We start from the raw sequence: 19,731 nt of genomic DNA, 5'->3' as shown, positions 1-19,731 counted from the left end.
CTATTTTAAGAAACAGCACTTAATTGTCAAAGTAAGACCCTTTATGCATTTGATTAATGTTAGACAAACAACCAGTGTGGCGAAATAAAAACAGGTTCTAGTGTCTAACAGACCAAGTTTAGTCTCCAACGACCTCTTACTAGCTTTGTGAGCTGTGCAAAGTTTAATTACCTGTTCTATTTTTAATTTCTTTTTTTTTTTCATATTTAAAATGGGCATATTGGGTGCCTCAATGTCTCAGTTGGTTAAGCAACTGCCTTTGGTTCAGGTCATGATCCTGTAGTCCCAGGATTGAGTCCTGCATTGGGCTCCCTGCTCAGTGGGGAGTCTGCTTCTCCCTCTGACCCTCTCCCCTCTCATATTCTCTCTCTCTCTCATTCTCTCTCTCTCAAATAAACAAATAAAATCTTTTAAGAAATTATAAAATGGGCATGTTGCTATGTATACAGTGTGATGTCCAAGTTAAGTTGCACATCTGAAATAATTGAGCAGTGTGCTAGACACAGAAGGTAAACTGAATTTATTGACCACTTATGTGCCTGTTGCAATGATAGAAAGTGCATATACAAAGATGAATAAGCCATGTTCTGTGCTTTCAAATAGCTAAGATTAAGAAAGCTATTTAGAACAGAATGTTTACAGTGCTTTAAGAGAGCTATTTGCAAGGTCTTACAGAAATATGGGATGGGGTATAAAGTCTCTCATTGAGCAAGTACCAGAAGGCTTCAAAGGGAAATGTGATGGTTAATTTTGTGTCAACTTGAGTGGGCCATCAGGTGCCCAGGCATTTGGTTAAATGTTCTGGGTATGTCTGCAAGGATGTTTCTGCCTGAGATTAACATCTGAAGTCATAGACTGAGTAGAGCAGACTGCCTTTCCCAGCATGCGTGGGCCTCCTCCAATCAGCTAAATATTTGAATAGAACACAAAGACTGAGTAAAAGGGAATTTTGCCTGCCTAACTGAGCTAGAGAAATGGTCTTTTGAGGTCCTTAAGCTGTAACTTGAACTCTGGGCTGTCCTCTTTCTCAAGCCTTTGAATTTGGACAGCAATTCATACTATCAGTCTCCAGCTTACCAGCTGTAGATCTTAGGACTTCTCCATCTCTATATTTGAATGCCTCCATTCTTTAATTGTGTTCGATGCAACTTAAAGATGTAAATAGGATGTCGCTTAAAGATACTACCAACCAATTTTTGGTTTTGGTTCACATCATGATCTCAGGGTCCTGAGACGGAGTCCCATACATCAGGCTCCACGCTCAGTGGGGAGTCTGCTTCAGATTCTCTCTCCCTCTGCCTGCTCAAGCTCTCACTGTCCCAGTGTAAAACAAATAAAATCTTTAAAAAATATATATATTACATTCTGTGTTTCTCTGGAGAAAACTGACGAATAAAGGAAATTATAAAATATCACTTAAAGGATAGTAGGAGTTTACAATATATTTAGGGACATCATTCACTTGTATTTTATTTTACTTTATTTTAAATTTTACTGTAGTTAATATATAGTCTCTTGTATTTTAAATTCACACGGGTTCTTCTATAATGAAAAAGACCACAATGACTGACAGAATAGTCCATATTTGTTTCTTGAGTATGTAAAGATACCTTCTTTTGTGACAGTTGTGCTTTCCTCTAGATTTGCCGTGGCCAATGCCGTAGCCATGAGCCAATGGGGCTGTAGTGTACTTGCCATGTGACTGGCCCAAACTGAGTTCTACTGTATCTTCCTGTTTAAAATACAGAGTGGTTTTCATAAACTTACTCTAAGGAAAAGATGTAAGATCTCTTATCTTTCTGTATTGCTTACACAGTTAAATATATTTGATAAATTTAGTTAAATAACACATTAAAATTTGTTTTCTCTATTTGTTTTCCTGCGGCTGCCAGAAAATTTAAATTGCATAGGAGGCTCGTACTATATTTCTGTTGGGCGTTACTGCTATTCATCCTGGATCTGTTGCATGGGTAAGACATGGTTATTTACTAGATATGGAATCTTGGCTCCAGACATAACTGAACCAGAATGTGCCCTTCAACTAGATCCCTAGAAGACTCAACTGTATAGGAGAGTTGTGAAGTACCGCAGTAGCCCGTTGTCCTAAAAATAATTCTCTTAATCCTCCAGCTGTAGTAGAAGTTTCCTTTCTGCTGCTCAGATTCCTGGAGAGTCTGACAGAGTAAAGATGATGTGACTTTGCAAGAGGCAAGATGAGAATTCTGAATATGTTTCTGAAGGTAGGGTCTGGTTGTTAAAACACCATGCTTAGGGGCACCTGGGTGGCTCAATGGGTTAAAGCCTCTGCCTCCAGCTCAGGTCATGATCCCGGGGGTTCTGGGATTGAGCCCCGCATCGGGCTCTCTGCTCGGCGGGGAGCCTGCTTCTTCCTCTCTCTCTCTGCCTGCCTCTCTGCCTACTTGTGATCTCTATCAAATAAATAAATGAAATCTTAAGACAAACAAACAAACAAACAAAAATGCCATGCTTAGGAAGCTGGGGCACAGAGCGACTTCATTTTGTCATCAGTCTTGTGAAGGAGGGAGAATGAACTGTTTCCTCTTCTGTACCCATTTGTCTTCAGCAGGCTGTTGCCCCAGTCTGGGGTTCTTGCTGGTCCTCAGTGCCTGCATGCCTACTGCAAGTCCTTTGTTCATCTGACATTCCCAGTCTCTCTGTCCACAGCTGTTAGCAGTTTTCCCTTCCCCTCCTGCCCTTTTATCATCCCTCCTGATCATCCCCCCCGGGCCCTGTTTTCTGCTTTCTCTCATGACAGCTAATTTTGTGCAAAAGCAATCTCCGAGTAAGGTGTTTGTGCTTGATAATAGCTTAATATTTTACCTCTCCTGTAGTTTTATTGCATTTTAATAGAGGGTTCCTGGAAATAAAATGGCTTATCTTAACTAGAAAGAATGAAGCAGAAGGCGTAGAATTTGGGGCATCATGCCAGGCCAGTGAAACACTTCAAACAGAAAGGTCCTTTGGCACCATTCTGGTTTCCATCTCTGTAATCCATATTTGTTGGCATTGTCAGAATTCATTTACTATGAAGGTTAAATATCTTAGAAGTTGTCATTTCAATGCATGAGATAGAATGGATACAGATCAAAGGAAAAAGAATTGTTAGAAAAAATTTAAGTCATCACTTAATTTTGTGCAAGTATTGTGTTACTAGGTCCCCCTCTTGGTGGGTGTCAAGCCAAAAGACCCCACCAAGCCAAAGAATAGAAAAAGGAAGGCTTTACTTGTAACCAGTAAAGGAGAACATCGGGGGTATTTCCCAAAGCAGGGTCTCCTTGAACAACAAAGCTGGGGCAATTTTAAGCTAAGTGTATACATATTCATGAAGGGGCATACCAAAGAGGGAGTTCAGCATAGAATTGGGTGAAAAGTCTTCTTAAGGTGATAATTCAGGTCAAGGTCATGATGGCCAGCAAGGGTCAACATCATCAGTTCTGTCTTGTGTTGGTCTGGTATTTGAGAGCTCTAAGGGTGTTAAGTTCTCCAAAGGTAACTCAAGTATATGTGCCAGGTCAGTCTGCTTTACAACCAGCATTGGGAGTTTGACCACTGATTTATTGTTCCTGTTATGACTAGATTATCTCCTGGCCTGGTAGTGGCTGTTTGCCCTTACATTCTTTTGTTCCCTTAAAATCATTATCTACTGGGGTCTGTTCTTTTGTATATCTCAGGAAGCTCTGCAAGAAATGTCCTTTGGGCAACTAGTACTGGTCACGCAGAAATCACAAGATGGCTAGGGGTCTAAAATGAATTTTATGTCAAGAAAGTTATATCTTTTTCCAGGGACCCCTAACTCTCTACTTACATTAAACAAAATCAACAGTCAGAGAACTGGAACTGGTTATTTTCTCCTTTTTTGCACTTGAGCCCAAAATATTCCTTTTTCAAAACCTTTCTTAAAAAACAAAATATAATACAAATATAGAAAAACAATGATTTATCACAAAGTAAATATCCAAATGATATCCACCTTGGTTAAGAAAGGACTTTCCAAAAATATAGTTCAGTTTGGATGTTTGTTTTTCCATTTTATATAAATGGAAACATGTCTAGCTTTTTCAAAATGGTTTCTAAGATTCAATCATGTTGTCTGCTGTAGTTGTCTAAATTTTGTATGAAAATAGTCCACTGTATGAGTGAACTAGAATTCATTTGTATATTATACCACTGCTGAAGTCTGAGTTATTTGTAGTTTAGAGATAGTATGAATAAAGCTGATTTGAATATTTTCATTCATGCCTTTTGTGCACATGTGCATATATTCCTGATGAATGCAATTGCTTATAACAGACTGCCCTAATCTGGGGAGAAAACAAATAAAAACAAAATCTGTATTTTTCCCTCTCACATTAGTGGAATGGCTCGTCTTCTGACCGATAGATATCTTCTGAAACCAGTGGGTATCTCAGGGCATATTCTTATGTTGATAAAAGAACTAAAAACATGAGCCCCACTGCGTATGAATATGTCATGCCTCAACTCACATCACATCCATTGGCATCCCATTAGCCAAAGGAAGTCACATGATCAGGCCTAAACTCCAAGAATGGATAAGTACATTTCATCCATCCTGAGGTCATGGTAAGGGTATACAAATGCAATACCTGTACAGAGAATTGAGACCAACAAGTCCATGCAACACTTGTTACAGGTCTAAGGAGGTTTAGTAGACGGCCCCCGTAATCTGTTTATGCACCCCCGTAGTAGATGATCATTCTCCATGGCTCTCCCAGTGTACTACTTATGGTATCATCAGCTTTTTAAATCTGCTATTCTGTTGTGTGAACACTTGCATCCTATACTTTTCACGTGTTTTTTTACTGATGATTAATAAGGCTGTACGCTTTAAATTTATCAGCCATCTGAAAAGTGCTCACTTTTACATTTACTAGAATTGGAACAATTTTATTTATTTATTTATTTTTCCATTCTGGGATTTTTATTAGTGGGAAAGGGATATACTTTTGTCCCACAAACCTAGGAGAAAGGGCCCATATGAGGACATAGAACCAAAAGAAGAAAGAGAAATTAGATACTGGGAAACTTTCAATCAATCCTCCTTATCTAAAGGGAGCTATTTCCAAAAGTTTTTACATTATATGAGTTCATACATTCACACTTTCACTTAGCCATTTTGAAGTGGGTGTTTGGTCCTTTTTGACCTAACTGGTATAACCTCTATGATCTAATCTCTGCCTACTGAAAACTTACCTGGTTCTGTTGGTACTCTGTTCTCATTATTTTTCAGGTTCCTGGCCTTTTACTTCTTCAGATACAAAACATTCTTTCCCAAACCAGGATGTCAAACATGCTCTCACTCTGTCTGGAAAATCATGTGGCTGATTCTGGCTTATGCTTTTTCTCAGGTTAAATGTCCTGAGACATTTATTGGAGAATTCTCCTCTTTTCATAGTGTCTAGGTAAATTGTTCCACTATTATATATTTTTGTCCTCATAGTTTCCTCCATCATATTCTTCACAATATATAATTATACATTTGGTGTCATTTTACTTATTTGTCCCCTTCTCTACATTGAAGGACAGGAACTATAACTGCTTTTTATCAGCTGTATCCAGTCAGTGCCTGGCACATAATATATGTTCAAGAAGCAATTTTTGAAAAAAAGAAGGAGATGAACTTGCAGGACTTGGACTTGAAAATAGATAATAAATTAACTTTAAAATAGATAATAAATTAACTTTGATTAGTAAGTTTCCTAGGCCATGCTGTATTTTGTTCTGCTAGTACCAAATGGCTATGCAGATTTTTAGATGGAGATGGGTATTATAAGCCACATGGTAAGGAATCTTTTTTTTTTTAATTAGCTATATAATATATTACTTGCTTCAGGGGTACAGGTCTGTGACTCATCAGTCTTACACAATTCACAGCACTCACCATAGCACATACCCTCCCCAATATCCATCACCCAGCTACCCTATCCCCCCCCCCCCCCCCCCCCCCCCCCCCCCCCCCCCCCCCCCCCCCCCCCAGCAACCCTCAAACTTTTCCCCCAGAGATTGAGTCTCTTATGGTTTGTCTCCCTCCCTGGTCCCATCTTGTTTCATTTTTTCCTTCCCTACCCCCCAGAACACTCCACCCTGCCTCTCAAATTCCTCGTATCAGAGAGATCACATAATTGTCTTTCTCTGATTGACTTAATTCATTTAGTATAATACCCTCTAGTTAGAACTGGAACAGTTTTAAAATTTGAAGTTGCATTTAAGAATTTTGAATTGGAAAGTTTGAGAACATTTGTAAAGCATTCTGTATTTTTTTATCCTCTTATCTCCTCAACCCCTGGTGTCACCATCAATGCCTCCTAACCCCCAAGGAAGGGAAGGAAGAGGAAGAGACTTCATACTCTTTTTGATACTTTGCCCTTTATCTAGGATACTTTTGTTTTTTTTTTCCTTACCCTTATCAGTGAGGTAACTTCTAAGATAGCCCAAGGGTCAGCTCTCCTATGAAGTCTTTGCCTATTCACCAACCTCCAACCCAAATGGACTCAGTTATACCTCCACTGTGTCCTCCTTTAAGGACAAGGGCCATGTGTTACTGATCTTTGTATTCCTAGTAGTAGTATTCATAAATGAATAAGTGAAAATTTCTCTGCAATAGCATGCTTTTTACAAGTTGTATGATGATGGGCAAATGACATAACTTCTATGAACTTTAACTTTTTCTCTGTAACTGGAGGTGAGAATAGTTCTTCATGTGGTTATTACAAGATTTAAATAACATAATGAAAATATATATTAAGCACAATTTCAGTGCTTAATGATAAAATAAATATGATTACTTAAAAACCCCAGTGTCTTGCCTGCTTATCTTTGGAGATTGCCTCTTTGAAGGATTTGTAGAAATTCTTCAAACATTCTGAGTATGAGTCTTTTGTTGATACATACACTTTATTCCACACCACGGCTTATATTTTCCTTCTCTTAATAGTGCCTTTGATAAACCAATCTGTTGTTTTAATGTACTCGCAATTTTAATAAATGTGTTCTAATTTGTCAGCCTTTCAATTTATAGTTAGTATTTATATTAGTTTTTAAGAAGTCTTGCCAGGGATGCCTGGGTGGCTCAGTCAGTTGGGTGTCTGACGTTGGCTCAGATCATGATCCCAGGTTGCTGAGATAGAGCCCCACATGGGGCTATGTGCTTAACAGGGAGCTTACGTCTCGCTCTCCCCCAGCCTCTTCCCACTGCTCCTGCTCTCTCCTCCTCCCTCCCTACTTCCTCTTTCTCAAATATATAAAATCTTAAAAAAAAAAAAAAAAAGTCTTGCCACTCCAAATGATGAAGGTATTATCCTATAGTATCTCTGAGAGGTTTTGTTTTGCATATTTACATACAAACCAACTGCAATTGATTTCTATGTATATTGTGAGATAGCAGTCAGCCTCCATTGCTCAATATATATACCTGTTTGATGATGCTATTTATTGAAAATACTTTCTTTTTCCCACTGCTTTGAAATGCCAATTCTGTCCTGTAAAAAAAAAAAAAAAAAAAAAAAGTGTTCATTAGTATGTGGGCTCTCATTCTGTCAGTTGATTTTTCTGTATGCTAATATCACCTTGTTTTAATTGCTGTAGATTAACAGTAAGTCTTGATATATGGTAGAGCTTATGTTCTTTTTTGAGATTGTCTCAACTATTTTTGGCCATTTGCATTTCCATATTAATTTAGAATTAGTTGGTGAATCTATCCACGTGCCCCCACCATCCAACTCTGATGTGTGTTTATAGATCAATTAGGGGAAAATTGACTTCATTAAAATATTTAAACTACCAATTCATAAACATGCATATACTTCTAGTTATTTTTCATCTTTAATTTTTCTCATAATATCTTACAACTTCCTAAGAAGACTTGCAAAACTTTTGCAAGATTTATTCTTTAAGATTTGATATTTCGATGTTATGTTAATACCATAATTTCACTTATTCTGTTGCATGTTGATTTTTTCCTCTATTGACTTTGTTCCCAGAAAACTGATTACTAATAAGTTACTAAGTTGATTTATTCAATCTATGAATTTATCTATAGAATCTTTGAAAAGTTCTATATGCCCAAAAGCCCAAAAGATATTTTCTATGTATGGTGACATTTTCCCTTTTTTTTAAAATTTTATTTATTTATTTGACAGAGAGATCACAAGTAGGCAGAGAGGCAGGCAGAGAGAGAGGGGGAAACAGGATGCCCTGCTGAGCAGAAAGCCTGATGTGGGGCTCGATCCCAGGACCCTGAGATCATGATCTGAGCCGAAGGCAGAGGCTTAACCAACTGAGCCACCCAGGCACCCCAACATTTTTCCTTTCTAAATTTGTTTACACTGGTCACATCTTTGTCTAACTCAACAGGTGGGACTACCAACATAAAGTATTTATAATGAAAATTCTCATCTTGTATTCACCCTGAGTGAATGGTTTTAGTATTTATCTATTAATCATAATGTTTGCTTTAAGTTTTGTTTAGCTACTCAGTACTAGAGATAAAGCAAGCTACTTCTATCCCTATCTTGCTAAAATGTTTTTGAGAGTTTGGAACTTTTTATACATAAGCAGATATTGATATATCTATTTTTTTGGAGATAATTATAAATTTATATGGCACTGTAAGATAGAGAGAGATGCAATGTCCCCTTACCCAGTTCCCCTCAATGGTAGTACTTCTGAAACTTAGTACAAAATCACAATCAGGATACAGATAGTCAAGATACAGAACAATTTCATGACCACAAGGATCCTTTATGTAGATTTTGAAAACAACACCCACTTCCTCCATAATGTCTGGCAACCACTAATCTGTCATTCATATCTATAACTGTGTCATTTCATGAATATTATATAAACAGAAACATAGAATATGTAACCTTTTGGAATGGGCTGGTTTTAATTAGCATAATTCTGTGGAGATTCATCAAGGCTGTTGCATGTATCAACATTCCATTCTTTTTTAAATTGTTGAATAGTATTCCATGATATGGGTATACCACAGATTGTATAATTATTCACACGCTGAAGGATATTTGACCTGTTCCCATTTTTAGCTATTAGGAATAAAGCTACTACAAACAACTTGGGCAAAAACAAATTAGTGTGTCTTTATGAGAACCTAAGTCTTCATTTCTCTGTAATAAATGTCCAAGAATGCAATTGCTGCTTTACATATTCTAAGTGGAATATAAATAGATGTGGAATATATGTAAAAGATTTTATTTATTTTTGAGAGTATGCACACGTGTGCAAATGTTGGGGGAGGGACAGAAGGAGAAAATAGTTGGTGAGCAGGAATCCCAAGGCAGGGCTCAATCTCATGACCGATGAGATCATGACTGAGCTAAAACCAAGAGTCAAACACTTAACCAACTGAGCCACCCAGGTGCCCCAAAATGTGGAATATATTTTTTGAAATATACACTGCAAAAGTTTTTTTTTGTTTTGTTTTGTTTTTTTTTTTAGATTTTATTTATTTGAGAGAGAGAAAGAGATAGTAAGAGAGCATCAGCATGAAGGAGAAGGAGAAACAGCCCCTTCTACCCCTCACCACTGAGCAGGGAGCCTGATATAGGGCTCGATCCCATGACCCAGAGATCATGACCTGAACTGAAGGCAAATGCTTAACTGACTGAGCCACCCAGGCAACCCTCCAAAAATTTATTAGTAATCTCATGTTTCCACATCCTTACCAGCCTCAAGTGTTGTCACTTTTTTATAAGCCATTCTGATAGGTATGTAGTAATAGCTCATTGTGATTTTATTTAAGATTTTATTTGAGAGACCAAGAGCATGAGCGAGGGGTGAGGAGTAGGTGGGGGATGGGCGGTGGGTAGGGAGAGGGAAAGGAGACTCTGTGATGAGCAGAGAGCCCGAAGCCAGGCTCTAACTCTGGGATCATGAACGTGTTTTATGTGCTTATTTACCATGTATGTATCCTATTTCATGGAATGTCTCTTCATGTCTTTTATTCTCTCTCTAAATAGATTGTTCTTGAGATTTAAGAGTTCTTTGTACCTGCTAAATAGTAGTCCTTCATCAGATGTTTGGTTTGCAAATATTTTCTCCCATTCTAGTATTTTTTTTTTTAAATCTTAATAGGGTTTTTTATAGTGCAAAAGCTGTCTTAAAATTTTTAAGTCCAATTTATAAACTTTTCATTTTACAGAACTTTTATGTGAAGTCTAAAATTTTGCATACTACTGGATCATGAAGATTTTTCCTAGGTTCTTCTAAAAGTTTGGTAGTTTTATGTTGAGGCTTATGATCGATTTTTAGATTAATTGGCATATATAGGGTGCTACTTAGTTGAAGGTTTGCTTGTTTTTGCCCATGGATATTTAATTTTTCCTACACCATTTGTTGAAAAGTCTCTTCCCTTCACTAAATTACTTTTGCACTTTTGTCAAAATGTAGTTACATTTTTGAGGGCTTATTTCTAAATTCTCCGTTCTATTTTATTGAGCTATGTGTCAATACTGTGTAGTCTTGATTACTATAGCTACATAGTAAGTTGTGAATTCAGGAAAACTGATTCCTGCTACTTTTCAAAATATTTTAGCTTCTCTAGTTCCTTTTTCTTTTCATAAAAGACTTAAAAATGGTGCCCATATCCACACATACACATAAGTTTTTCAAGATTTTGATAGAAATTGTGTTAAATTTTTACACAATTTGTGGAGAATCCACATATTTACTTGTTGAGTCTTCTAAGCATAAAAATGGTATGCCTCTGTATTTAGATTGTCTAAATTTTCTTTCATCAGTGTTACATGGCTTTTAGCATATAAGGTCTGCACATGTTTTGTTCTATTTAGAGCTAAGTATTTAATTTGTCGAACAGTTCTAAATTGGTTCACTGTTAGATCGGTTATAGTCTAAATGTGTTCTGTCTTTCTAGGCTCTGCTTCATTTCTCTGGGCTTTCTTGTTTTGTCTGTACCCATTGGTGTTTCCAGGCTTCCAGCTTTTTCAGGTTCAAGTCTGTGAGGCAAAAAGGAAACCCAGAGAACTCACCACTGTGTTATTCCTTAGATCCTGAAGTTTTTAGCCAGGCTGCCTTTTCCTTTTCAACTTTCAGAGTTGTCTTAAGCTTGTTCTAGAAATAATTTTCATGATTTTATGTTGTATGTAGCAGGAAGCATAGGGAAAAGTATATCTATTTCCCCTTCCCAGAAACCAGAGTCTTGGTATAAACTAAACCTCTGCCATCAGATATTCTCATATTGTAATTGTGGGCTCCAAAAGTTCATGGAACCCTTCTGGAGGTATCCATCAATTGTGGCACTCCCACAATTGTTCTAACCATAAAAGCTAGTTATTTCTGTGAAGAGATAGTCTGTATATAAATGCATTCTATTTTAAAGTCTGGGAGACAACCATTATACAGATCATGGCCTTAGGATCATGTAGCCATCCATCATGTTGATGGGAAATAGGGGCAAGAAAGGTAGAAATGAGATGTCATTTCTTGCTAAAGGAGCTGGGGAGAGGAGAACATCTACTCTTTTCTTTCCCTCACTCCATAAGGAGAAGTGAGGTAGATACAAAGCACTTGAAATGCTCAATGTCGGTATAGCTGAATCCTTTTACCTCTCATTTCTATTTAACAGAAGACAGCCAAAGAATCCAGTTTCCCATGAACCTCTCTATCTGGCTGAAAGGAAAGATTTAGAAGGCTCTAACATTGAAAGGATGTGGACGTCCTGAAATATTTTCTGTAGATGACAGTTTTGGAAAAGAACATGGATCTTGCTACTGTCTCTGCAATCTCTTGCCAGGCTACAGGTCTAAAGAGGACTATTACCTCTTTTCAAAGACTTCTCTGTTGGCTTATCCTTGCTATGAGAAGCTGTTGTTTGGAATGGCCTCTCTCAGTAGTGGCCCTCTGCAGGTGCAAATCTCCAGGTGTCCTCTGCTTCCAAAGGAAACGCTCCAGCTTGCAACACCTCAAAAGGTCTGATATAGAAAATCTACATGAGGACCCTATAGAATGCATGTGATTGTCTCCCTTGGAGTTAAACTTCCCAGAGCAGTGGCATTGGACATTTCCCTGGGAGCAGCAGGAAAATGCTAATTGGTATGAACTATCCCACTAGAATCTGCTTCTATGTCTGTAGGGAAGATTTCAGTTGCTGTGTAACTCCAGTATCCTCACAGACCCCTTACCCCTCACAGATGTCCTTGGCTCAGTCCTCAATTTTATAGCATGAGAAAAAAAAAAAAAAATCTAAATTCTGCCTTATAATTCCCATGAATTTCCAGGACTTAGTTTCTAATGACACCTCTATCTTCAGCTTTTATTGCCATGGTAGGAAAATGTGTTCTCATTCATTTTGAAGCTTTTCTGAAGCCAAACTCAGCCAGTTTTCAGAACCTTTTTCAAATCCAGCAGGCATATACACCTTTAATAGATTTCACTGAATATTTACTTTCAAGAGGAGGCGTTGTGTTACAGTCCATGCAATTCCCTGCCTGTCTTGGCCTCTTACCAGGCCTCCCCCTTGCAAACCCTGTTTTCTATCTGCTTCTTTGGAGGACTGACCTTAGCTCAACTTCAGCTGGGTGTCTTCTGCCTTTCTAAATAAGCACATTTCAAACACTTCTGTTAACAGTCATTACAATACAGTGCAATTGCCTGTTTATGTATTCTCCCAAGATTTCAAACTGTATGGATAGAAATCAATTGTCTTTGTCAACATGATAGATCCTGGGCCTATCAGCATGTGAAACACAGATTATATACTTAAGCACATATTGATACATTAGATTTGTATCAATACTGATACAGCCATGATTTCCCTTTCTGTTCAAGAGAGAGTTTGCAGTGTACTTTGTTCCAAGATATTTCTGCTTTATACACATCTAAACACCCAATTAGGATGATTTAAGAAATTCTTTGAGAAAGTTATAAATGATCTGAATCTGATCCTTTATATTATTTAAAGAATTGGGTTGATGATTAATATTTTAGTGATATATATTACTTCAGAGTCACAGAAGCATTTCTTTAGTGTGCCATTTGAATGTATTATAATACATTTAAAGTTTTCAAGTAAACCATAGTATCCTAAGATTTTTTTTTAAAAAGTCCTCAAGTGAAAATTCAACAGTAACCTAATGTTTCTTTCTCAGTTACATATTGTGGCTTTAAATGATCCCAATTTCATATTTACAACAACATATTTTAAAGATATTTAAATATATTCTGTAAAGGAATTTTTTGTATCGATTATTCAGAACATCATAAGGCTTTTTAATTATGAGCATTTATTTTTGAGGAAGATTATTGTAAATCTGTCCTAACAAATCCTCTGATTTACTTGTTGGGGGGAGAAACATTCTTGCATGGGTAAATACAAATGGCTAAAGTAGAAGTGGTTTAGCTTTAATATGATTTTATGGTTAACTTGAAGCAATATTTTTTTAAAGTTATTACATAATATGCCTTGAGTTTGAATTATCCATCCTTCCTTCCTTCCACCATTTTATAGTCCACTTTAGTTGATCTTTCTAGAACTCCTATGCAATGACTAGCATGTTCTATTAACTCCATCTTACAAGTAAGATTAAGTGGTTGTCCCCTTGTAACACCAACATTTACTGATGGATGTGAGACTTTAATACAGCTCTTTGGTGATTTCCTCCTGTAAAATTCTGGAGAAGGAAAGTGAAGAAGACCTAAAAGAAGCCACGATCTCAAACACCAGTGTTTTCAAACGAATTTTTAGAGTAGCATTTTAAGGTGGAATTTTAGAGATGCCTCTAAGAATCTAGCTCCCTTGTGCTTTCCAGTGCAGACAACATAGCAGGCAGTTGCTACTATTTTTGCCCGATAAGGCTTTGTATACATTGGCCTCTTGCTTTGGAAGATAAATGAGCTCACTCCAGGGTTGCATCTATAGGCGGATGATTGAAATTCAGGGAGGTGTTTATATGTATTCAAAAGAGTATTTTTGACACTGCATTTCTACATGGGAGGTCTCAAAGGGAGTGGATGGATGGAAACAGGAGGGAAGATTGTTTATTGGAAGGAAATGAAAGGGATTAGTTTCTGTGGAGGCCAGGGAGGTGACCTAGATTCACAACACTGGAATGTGTACTGTGATAGACACTTCTTAAAAGAGAGAAAGAAATCTTGATAGAAGGCCTGGCTTAATTTCCAGCCAATTCACATCAAGTCTCTTTGAAGGGGTTTTCTAATCCCAGGAGAAGCTTTTATTTGATATACGTTTCATGTGCTGGGTTTATCTAGGGCCCAGATAATCACAAAGAGCCGTTCTCCTCTGGATTACTCAGCATGCTCCTGGCCTCAGCAGGCTCCTTTTGGGGCCTTTGAGTTAAATAAACAAACATGAAATCTGAAAGACTCACATGTGATTCTCCGGTCATAGCGTCCTTTTCACAGTAACTATTCTTATTTCCCTATGAAATGGAAAAACAACCCCATGCATTTAAAAAAAAAAAAAAAATCCACCAGATATCTCTTGTGTAAGAGGAAGATCAGTGAAAGTACAAAGAGCAGTGGAATGGAAAATAGATTGTGTGGTTGCGCGTATAGTGAACAGTGTTCAGGATGGATGGTAGTTGCTCACACCAGATTGACCATCCTCCTAGTTAGACTTCTCACAATTTTATTTCTGGAGCATAGTCATAAGAAATGAATTTCCTAGAAAGGGGTAGGCTGTATGCCCTATAAGTTTTTTAAATCTTTTTTTTTTTTAAGATTTTATTTATTTGTTAGAGAGAGAGAGAGAGAGCGCACGTGGGAGCAGAGGCAGACAGAGTGTCAGGCAGAGGCAGAGGGAGAAGCAGGCTCCCTGCCAAGCAAGGAGCCCGATGTGGGACTCGATCCCAGGACCCTGGGATCATGACCCGAGCCGAAGGCAGCTGCCCAACCAACTGAGCCACCCAGGCATCCCTTTTTTAAATCTTTTTTTAAATTTAATTATTTTTTCAGTGTTCCAGCATTCATTGTTTATGCACCACACCCAGTGCTCCATGCAATACGTGCCCTCCATAATACTCACCACCAGGCTCACCCAACCCACTATCCCCTCCCCTCCAAAACCCTCAGTTTGTCTCTGAGTCCACAGGTTCTCATGGTTTGTCTCCCCCTCCGATTTCCTCCCACTCACTTCTCTCCATCTCCCAATGTCTTCTGTGTTATTCTTTATGCTCCACAAGTTAAGTGAAATTGACTCTCTCTGCCTAACTTATTTCACTCAGCATAATCTCTTCCAGTCCCATCCATGTTGATACAGAAGTTGGGTATTCATCCTTTCTAATGGAGGCATAATACTCCATTGTATATATATATGGACCATATCTTCTTTATCCATTCGTTTGTTGAAGGGCATCTTGGTTCTTTCCACAGTTTGGTGACTGTGGCCATTGCTGCTATGAACACTGGGGTACAGATGGCCCTTCTTTTCACTACATCTATATCTTTGGGGTAAATACTCAGTAGTGCATTGCAGAGTCGTAGGGTAGCTCTATTTTTAATTTCTTAAGGAATCTCCACACTGTTTTCCAAAGTGGCTGCATGAACCTGCATTCCACCAACAGTGCAAGAGGGTTCCCCTTTCTCTACATCCTCTCCAATACTTGTTGTTTACTGTCTTGTTGATTTTGGCCATTCTAACTGGTGTAAGGTGGTATCTCAATGTGGTTTTGATTTGAATCTCCCTGATGGTTAATGATGAGGAACATTTTTTTATGTGTCTGTTAGCCATTTGTATGTCTTCTTTGGAGAAGCATTTGTTCCTGTCTTCTGCCCTTTTTTGGCGTGATTATCTGTTTTGTGTGCGTTGAGTTTGAGGAGTTCTTTATAGATCTTAGATATCAACCCTTTGTCTGTACTGTCATTTGCGAATATCTTCTCCCATTCCCTGGGTTGCCTCTTTGTTTTGTTGACTATTTCCTTTGCTGTCAGAAGCTTTTGATCTTGATGAAGTCCCAAAAGTTCATTTTCACTTTTGTTTCCTTTGCCTTTGAAGACCTATCTTGAAAGAAGTTGTTGTGGCTGATGTCGAAGAGGTTACTGCCTATGTTCTCCTCTAGGATTTTGATAGATTCCTGCCTCACATTGTGGTCTTTTATCCATTTTGAGTTTATCTTTGTGTATGGTATAATAGAATGGCCAAGTTTCATTCTTCTACACATAGCTGTCCAATTTTCCCAGCATGATTTATTGAAGAGACTGTCGTTTTTCCACTGTATATTTTTTCCTGTTTTGTCAGAGATTATTTGGCCATAGAGTTGAGGGTTCTTCTTAACATCTCATTGCATATTTGTGTGTCTTCCACTGTGATTGTTTAAGTTCTTGGTAGTAGAGAACATGATGGCATGTGTGTGTGTGTGGGGGGTCTATCTTCATATCTCTAGCAGCTAGTGAAAATCTAATTTGGGGGAGGTGCTCAATACTGTGTATTTAAAAAGCACCTCCTTTGTTGACCATTACTAGTTTGTAAACCAAAAGTTTCTGAAAATAACTCATTTGTGATTCACAATCAACAATATGAATAAGTATTGAAATGGTGCCAAAATTCAACGCTGTTCTAAATGCTTTTAGTAGTAGTTCAGTTTGCTCTTTACTTACAATATAAATGCAGATAAGAGAGAAGCTATAGCCAGATTCTAGAAGTTTGAATTTCAGGCTCAGGAGGTCCAACCATGTTTCCAATTACGATTGGAAAAAATGAGGAAAGACTTGGATATAATGAAATAAGACTCTGAGATCTCTCCCCAGAGCTTCAGACCAAGGTACTCATTGTTTCCACTTCCATGATACAGTCATGGCAAAGTCCTTTCTAAGCTGCATTTGTGGTGGTCCTCCTTTCCTCCCTCTCTGAGTAAACATCCTAGCTATCTGCCCACCTTTAAGTGCCAGAAATTGGAGAGCTACTCTTGTATCATCCTTCTTCCTTGTTCTCTATATATTACTAAGTGCTACAGGTTCAACCTCCTAAATACCTTGCAAATCTGCCAGCTCTTTTTCCACCCTAGTGCCATTGTTATAATATAGACCGCCATCTTTTCTCACCTAGATTACTGATATAAATGTAATCTTTCTAGTTTCCCATGTTAAAATCTACTCGCCACATTTCAGCCCCACTGAGAATTCCAAAATGCATATCTGATAATGATGTTATGATAGAGTCCAAATTTCTTAAAAACAAAAACCATATGTACAGCATTATAAAGCATATTCTATACACAATGCACTATGCTGGATACATTTCACACATTGTCTTCTTGAATCCTCTGAAGACTCCATAAGTTACATACAAATATTATCATAATTTTCAAATGAGTAATATGCATTTTAGAGAGACCAAATGATTTTCTCCTCCTAAAATCAGACAGCTGGTATTGGTAGGGCCAGGATTTAACCCCCAGCAGTCTGGGGGTCGGGGGGGTGGAGACTAAATCCAAAGCAAATAGAAAGATGGAAATACTAAAGATTAGAAGAAAAGTAAATAGAGAATAGAGGGAAAAGAGAAAATGATACTATGTTACTTCAAAAAGTTGAACAAGGGGCGCCTGGGTGGCTCAGTGGGTTAAAGCCTCTGCCTTCAACTCGGGTCATGATCCCAGGGTCCTGGGATCGAGCCCCACATCGGGCTCTCTGGGCAGCGGGGAGCCTGCTTCCCCTTCTCTCTCTCTCTGCCTGCCTCTCTGCCTACTTGTGATCTCTGTCTGTCAAATAAATAAATAAAATCTTTAAAAAAAAAAAAGTTGAACAAAATTGACAAACCTTTAGTTAGACTGACTAAGAAAGAAATATCAAATAAGATATTGGGGGCATCAGTACCAACCTTACAAAAATGAAGGATAACAGAATTATATGCAGAAGAATGAATTTATATCCTTACCAAACAATATATTAAAAAATATGCAACTGGGGCACTTGGGTGGCTCAGTCGGTTAAGCGTCTGCCTTCAGCTCAGGTCATGATCCCAGGGTCCTGGGATGGAGTTCCACATTGCTCTCCTTGCTCAGTGGGGAGCCCGTTTCTCCTTTGCCTGCCACTGTCCCTGCTTGTGTTCTCTTGGTATGCTTGCTCTCTATCTCTTTCTCTGAAAAATAAGTGAAATCTTTAAAACAAATAAATAAAATAAACAACAGATGACTCATTGAACACTACGTCTGAAACTAATGATGGCTATGTTGGCTAATTTAACTTCTATTAAAACAATTTTAAAAAGAGAAAGCTGCTAAATAAAATAAACTGAAAATGGATCAATGACTTAAAGGCAACGGCTAAAATTATAAAACTCTTAGAAGAAAACAGAGCATTAAATATTCATGACCTTGAATTTAGAATACATCCTTAGGACACTAAAAATATGAACAAAAAAAGAAACTATACTCCATAAAAATTAACTTTCATGCACCAAGTGCCATTATTAAAGTTAAAAAGCCTACAGAATAGGAAAAAATATTTAAAATCCTACCTGGTAAATGTTTAGAATCCAGAATATATAAATTTGTACAGGTTAAGAAGTATAAAAACATATTAAAACTTTATAGTTTTTGGTATACAATTCTTTACCTTCTTGGTTAAGTTTATTCCTAAGTATTTGATTCCTTTTGATGCTACTATAGGTGAAAACATTTTCTTTTATTTTAAATTGTTTATCATTGGGTGCCTGGGTGGCTCAGTGGGTTAAGCCTCTGCCTTCAGCTCAGGTCATGATTTCAGGATCCTCAGATCGAGTCCCGCATTGGGCTCTCTGCTCAGAGGGGAGCCTGCTTCCTTCTCTCTCTCTCTCTGCCTGCCTCTCTGCCTACTTGTGATCTCTCTCTCTGTCAAATAAATAAATAAAATCTTAAAAAAAAATAAATTGTTTATCATCAGTGTATGGAAAGACTCCTGACTTCAGTGTGTTTGATTTTTGTATCCTGTAAATGCTGAATATTTTAGAAGTTCTAACAGCAACCCCACTGCACTCCCACTCCATGCAATCATTAGAGCTTTCTATTTATAGATCATGTTAGTTATCTCTTCTCTTCCAGTTTGGATGATTTTTATTTATTTTTCTTGCCTTGTTGTTCTGGATAGGACTTTAGTACTGCATTAAATAAAAGTTAAAGCAGATCTTTAACTTGTGCCTGATCTTAGAGTAAAAGCTTTCAGTCTTTCATTGACTATGATGTTGAAATGTAAATTTGAAGTGCAAGATGAAAAAAAGAACTGATGAATTTGTTTCAAGATTTGTTCTGTAGGTAATATGACCAATGTACCTCAAATCATAATATTCTCCTGATGAAGGAGAAATAAACCTGACTTCAAGCAGAAACACTCTCCATTCTTTCCCTGGGTTATAACCTTCTTACTTGGTGTATTCGACTACAATATCTCGTTCTCTTACTTAACCTATTTAGAAATTCTTGGTTATGAAATCTAAAAATGAATTATGCCTCTTCAGTTGAATATATCTGAATGTAAACTCTGTCTTGTGTTTTTCAGAAGATGCTTATAAGACCCAGGTTAGGATTGATGATGAGCCAGCTTATTTGGACATTTTGGACACTGCTGGTCAGGTAGGTAATTTTCTTAGATCTCTCCAGTTTCTGAGGCCAATTTAGGCTTTAATCTCAAATACATTAACCACAAAGAAGAGTTTAATAATTCAAACAGGACAAGAAGAAATTTGCAACAGTGATGAGAAATTAAATAAGAAAAGAATTGGCAGGAAAA

The 19,731-nt window shown here is 37.6% G+C and overlaps 1 protein-coding gene across 2 annotated transcripts in view; it reads left to right on the top strand.

Annotated features, from left to right (window-relative positions):
• The window catches only part of LOC111142616 (Ras like without CAAX 2), a 387,413-nt gene that overhangs the window by 112,418 nt on the left and 255,264 nt on the right, over nucleotides 1-19,731 (top strand). For both annotated transcript variants that reach the window (XM_022495923.1, XM_022495924.1), the window contains exon 3: nucleotides 19,501-19,574. In XM_022495923.1, the coding sequence (XP_022351631.1) occupies nucleotides 19,501-19,574 (74 nt within the window). The remainder of the gene's footprint in view (nucleotides 1-19,500; nucleotides 19,575-19,731) is intronic.

This window comes from Enhydra lutris, unplaced genomic scaffold (assembly GCF_002288905.1).
Source record: "Enhydra lutris kenyoni isolate GAN:26980312 unplaced genomic scaffold, ASM228890v2 scaffoldscaffold8, whole genome shotgun sequence".
Taxonomy (NCBI): Eukaryota; Metazoa; Chordata; class Mammalia; order Carnivora; family Mustelidae; genus Enhydra; species Enhydra lutris.
This window is presented reverse-complemented; position numbering and strand designations above follow the sequence as displayed.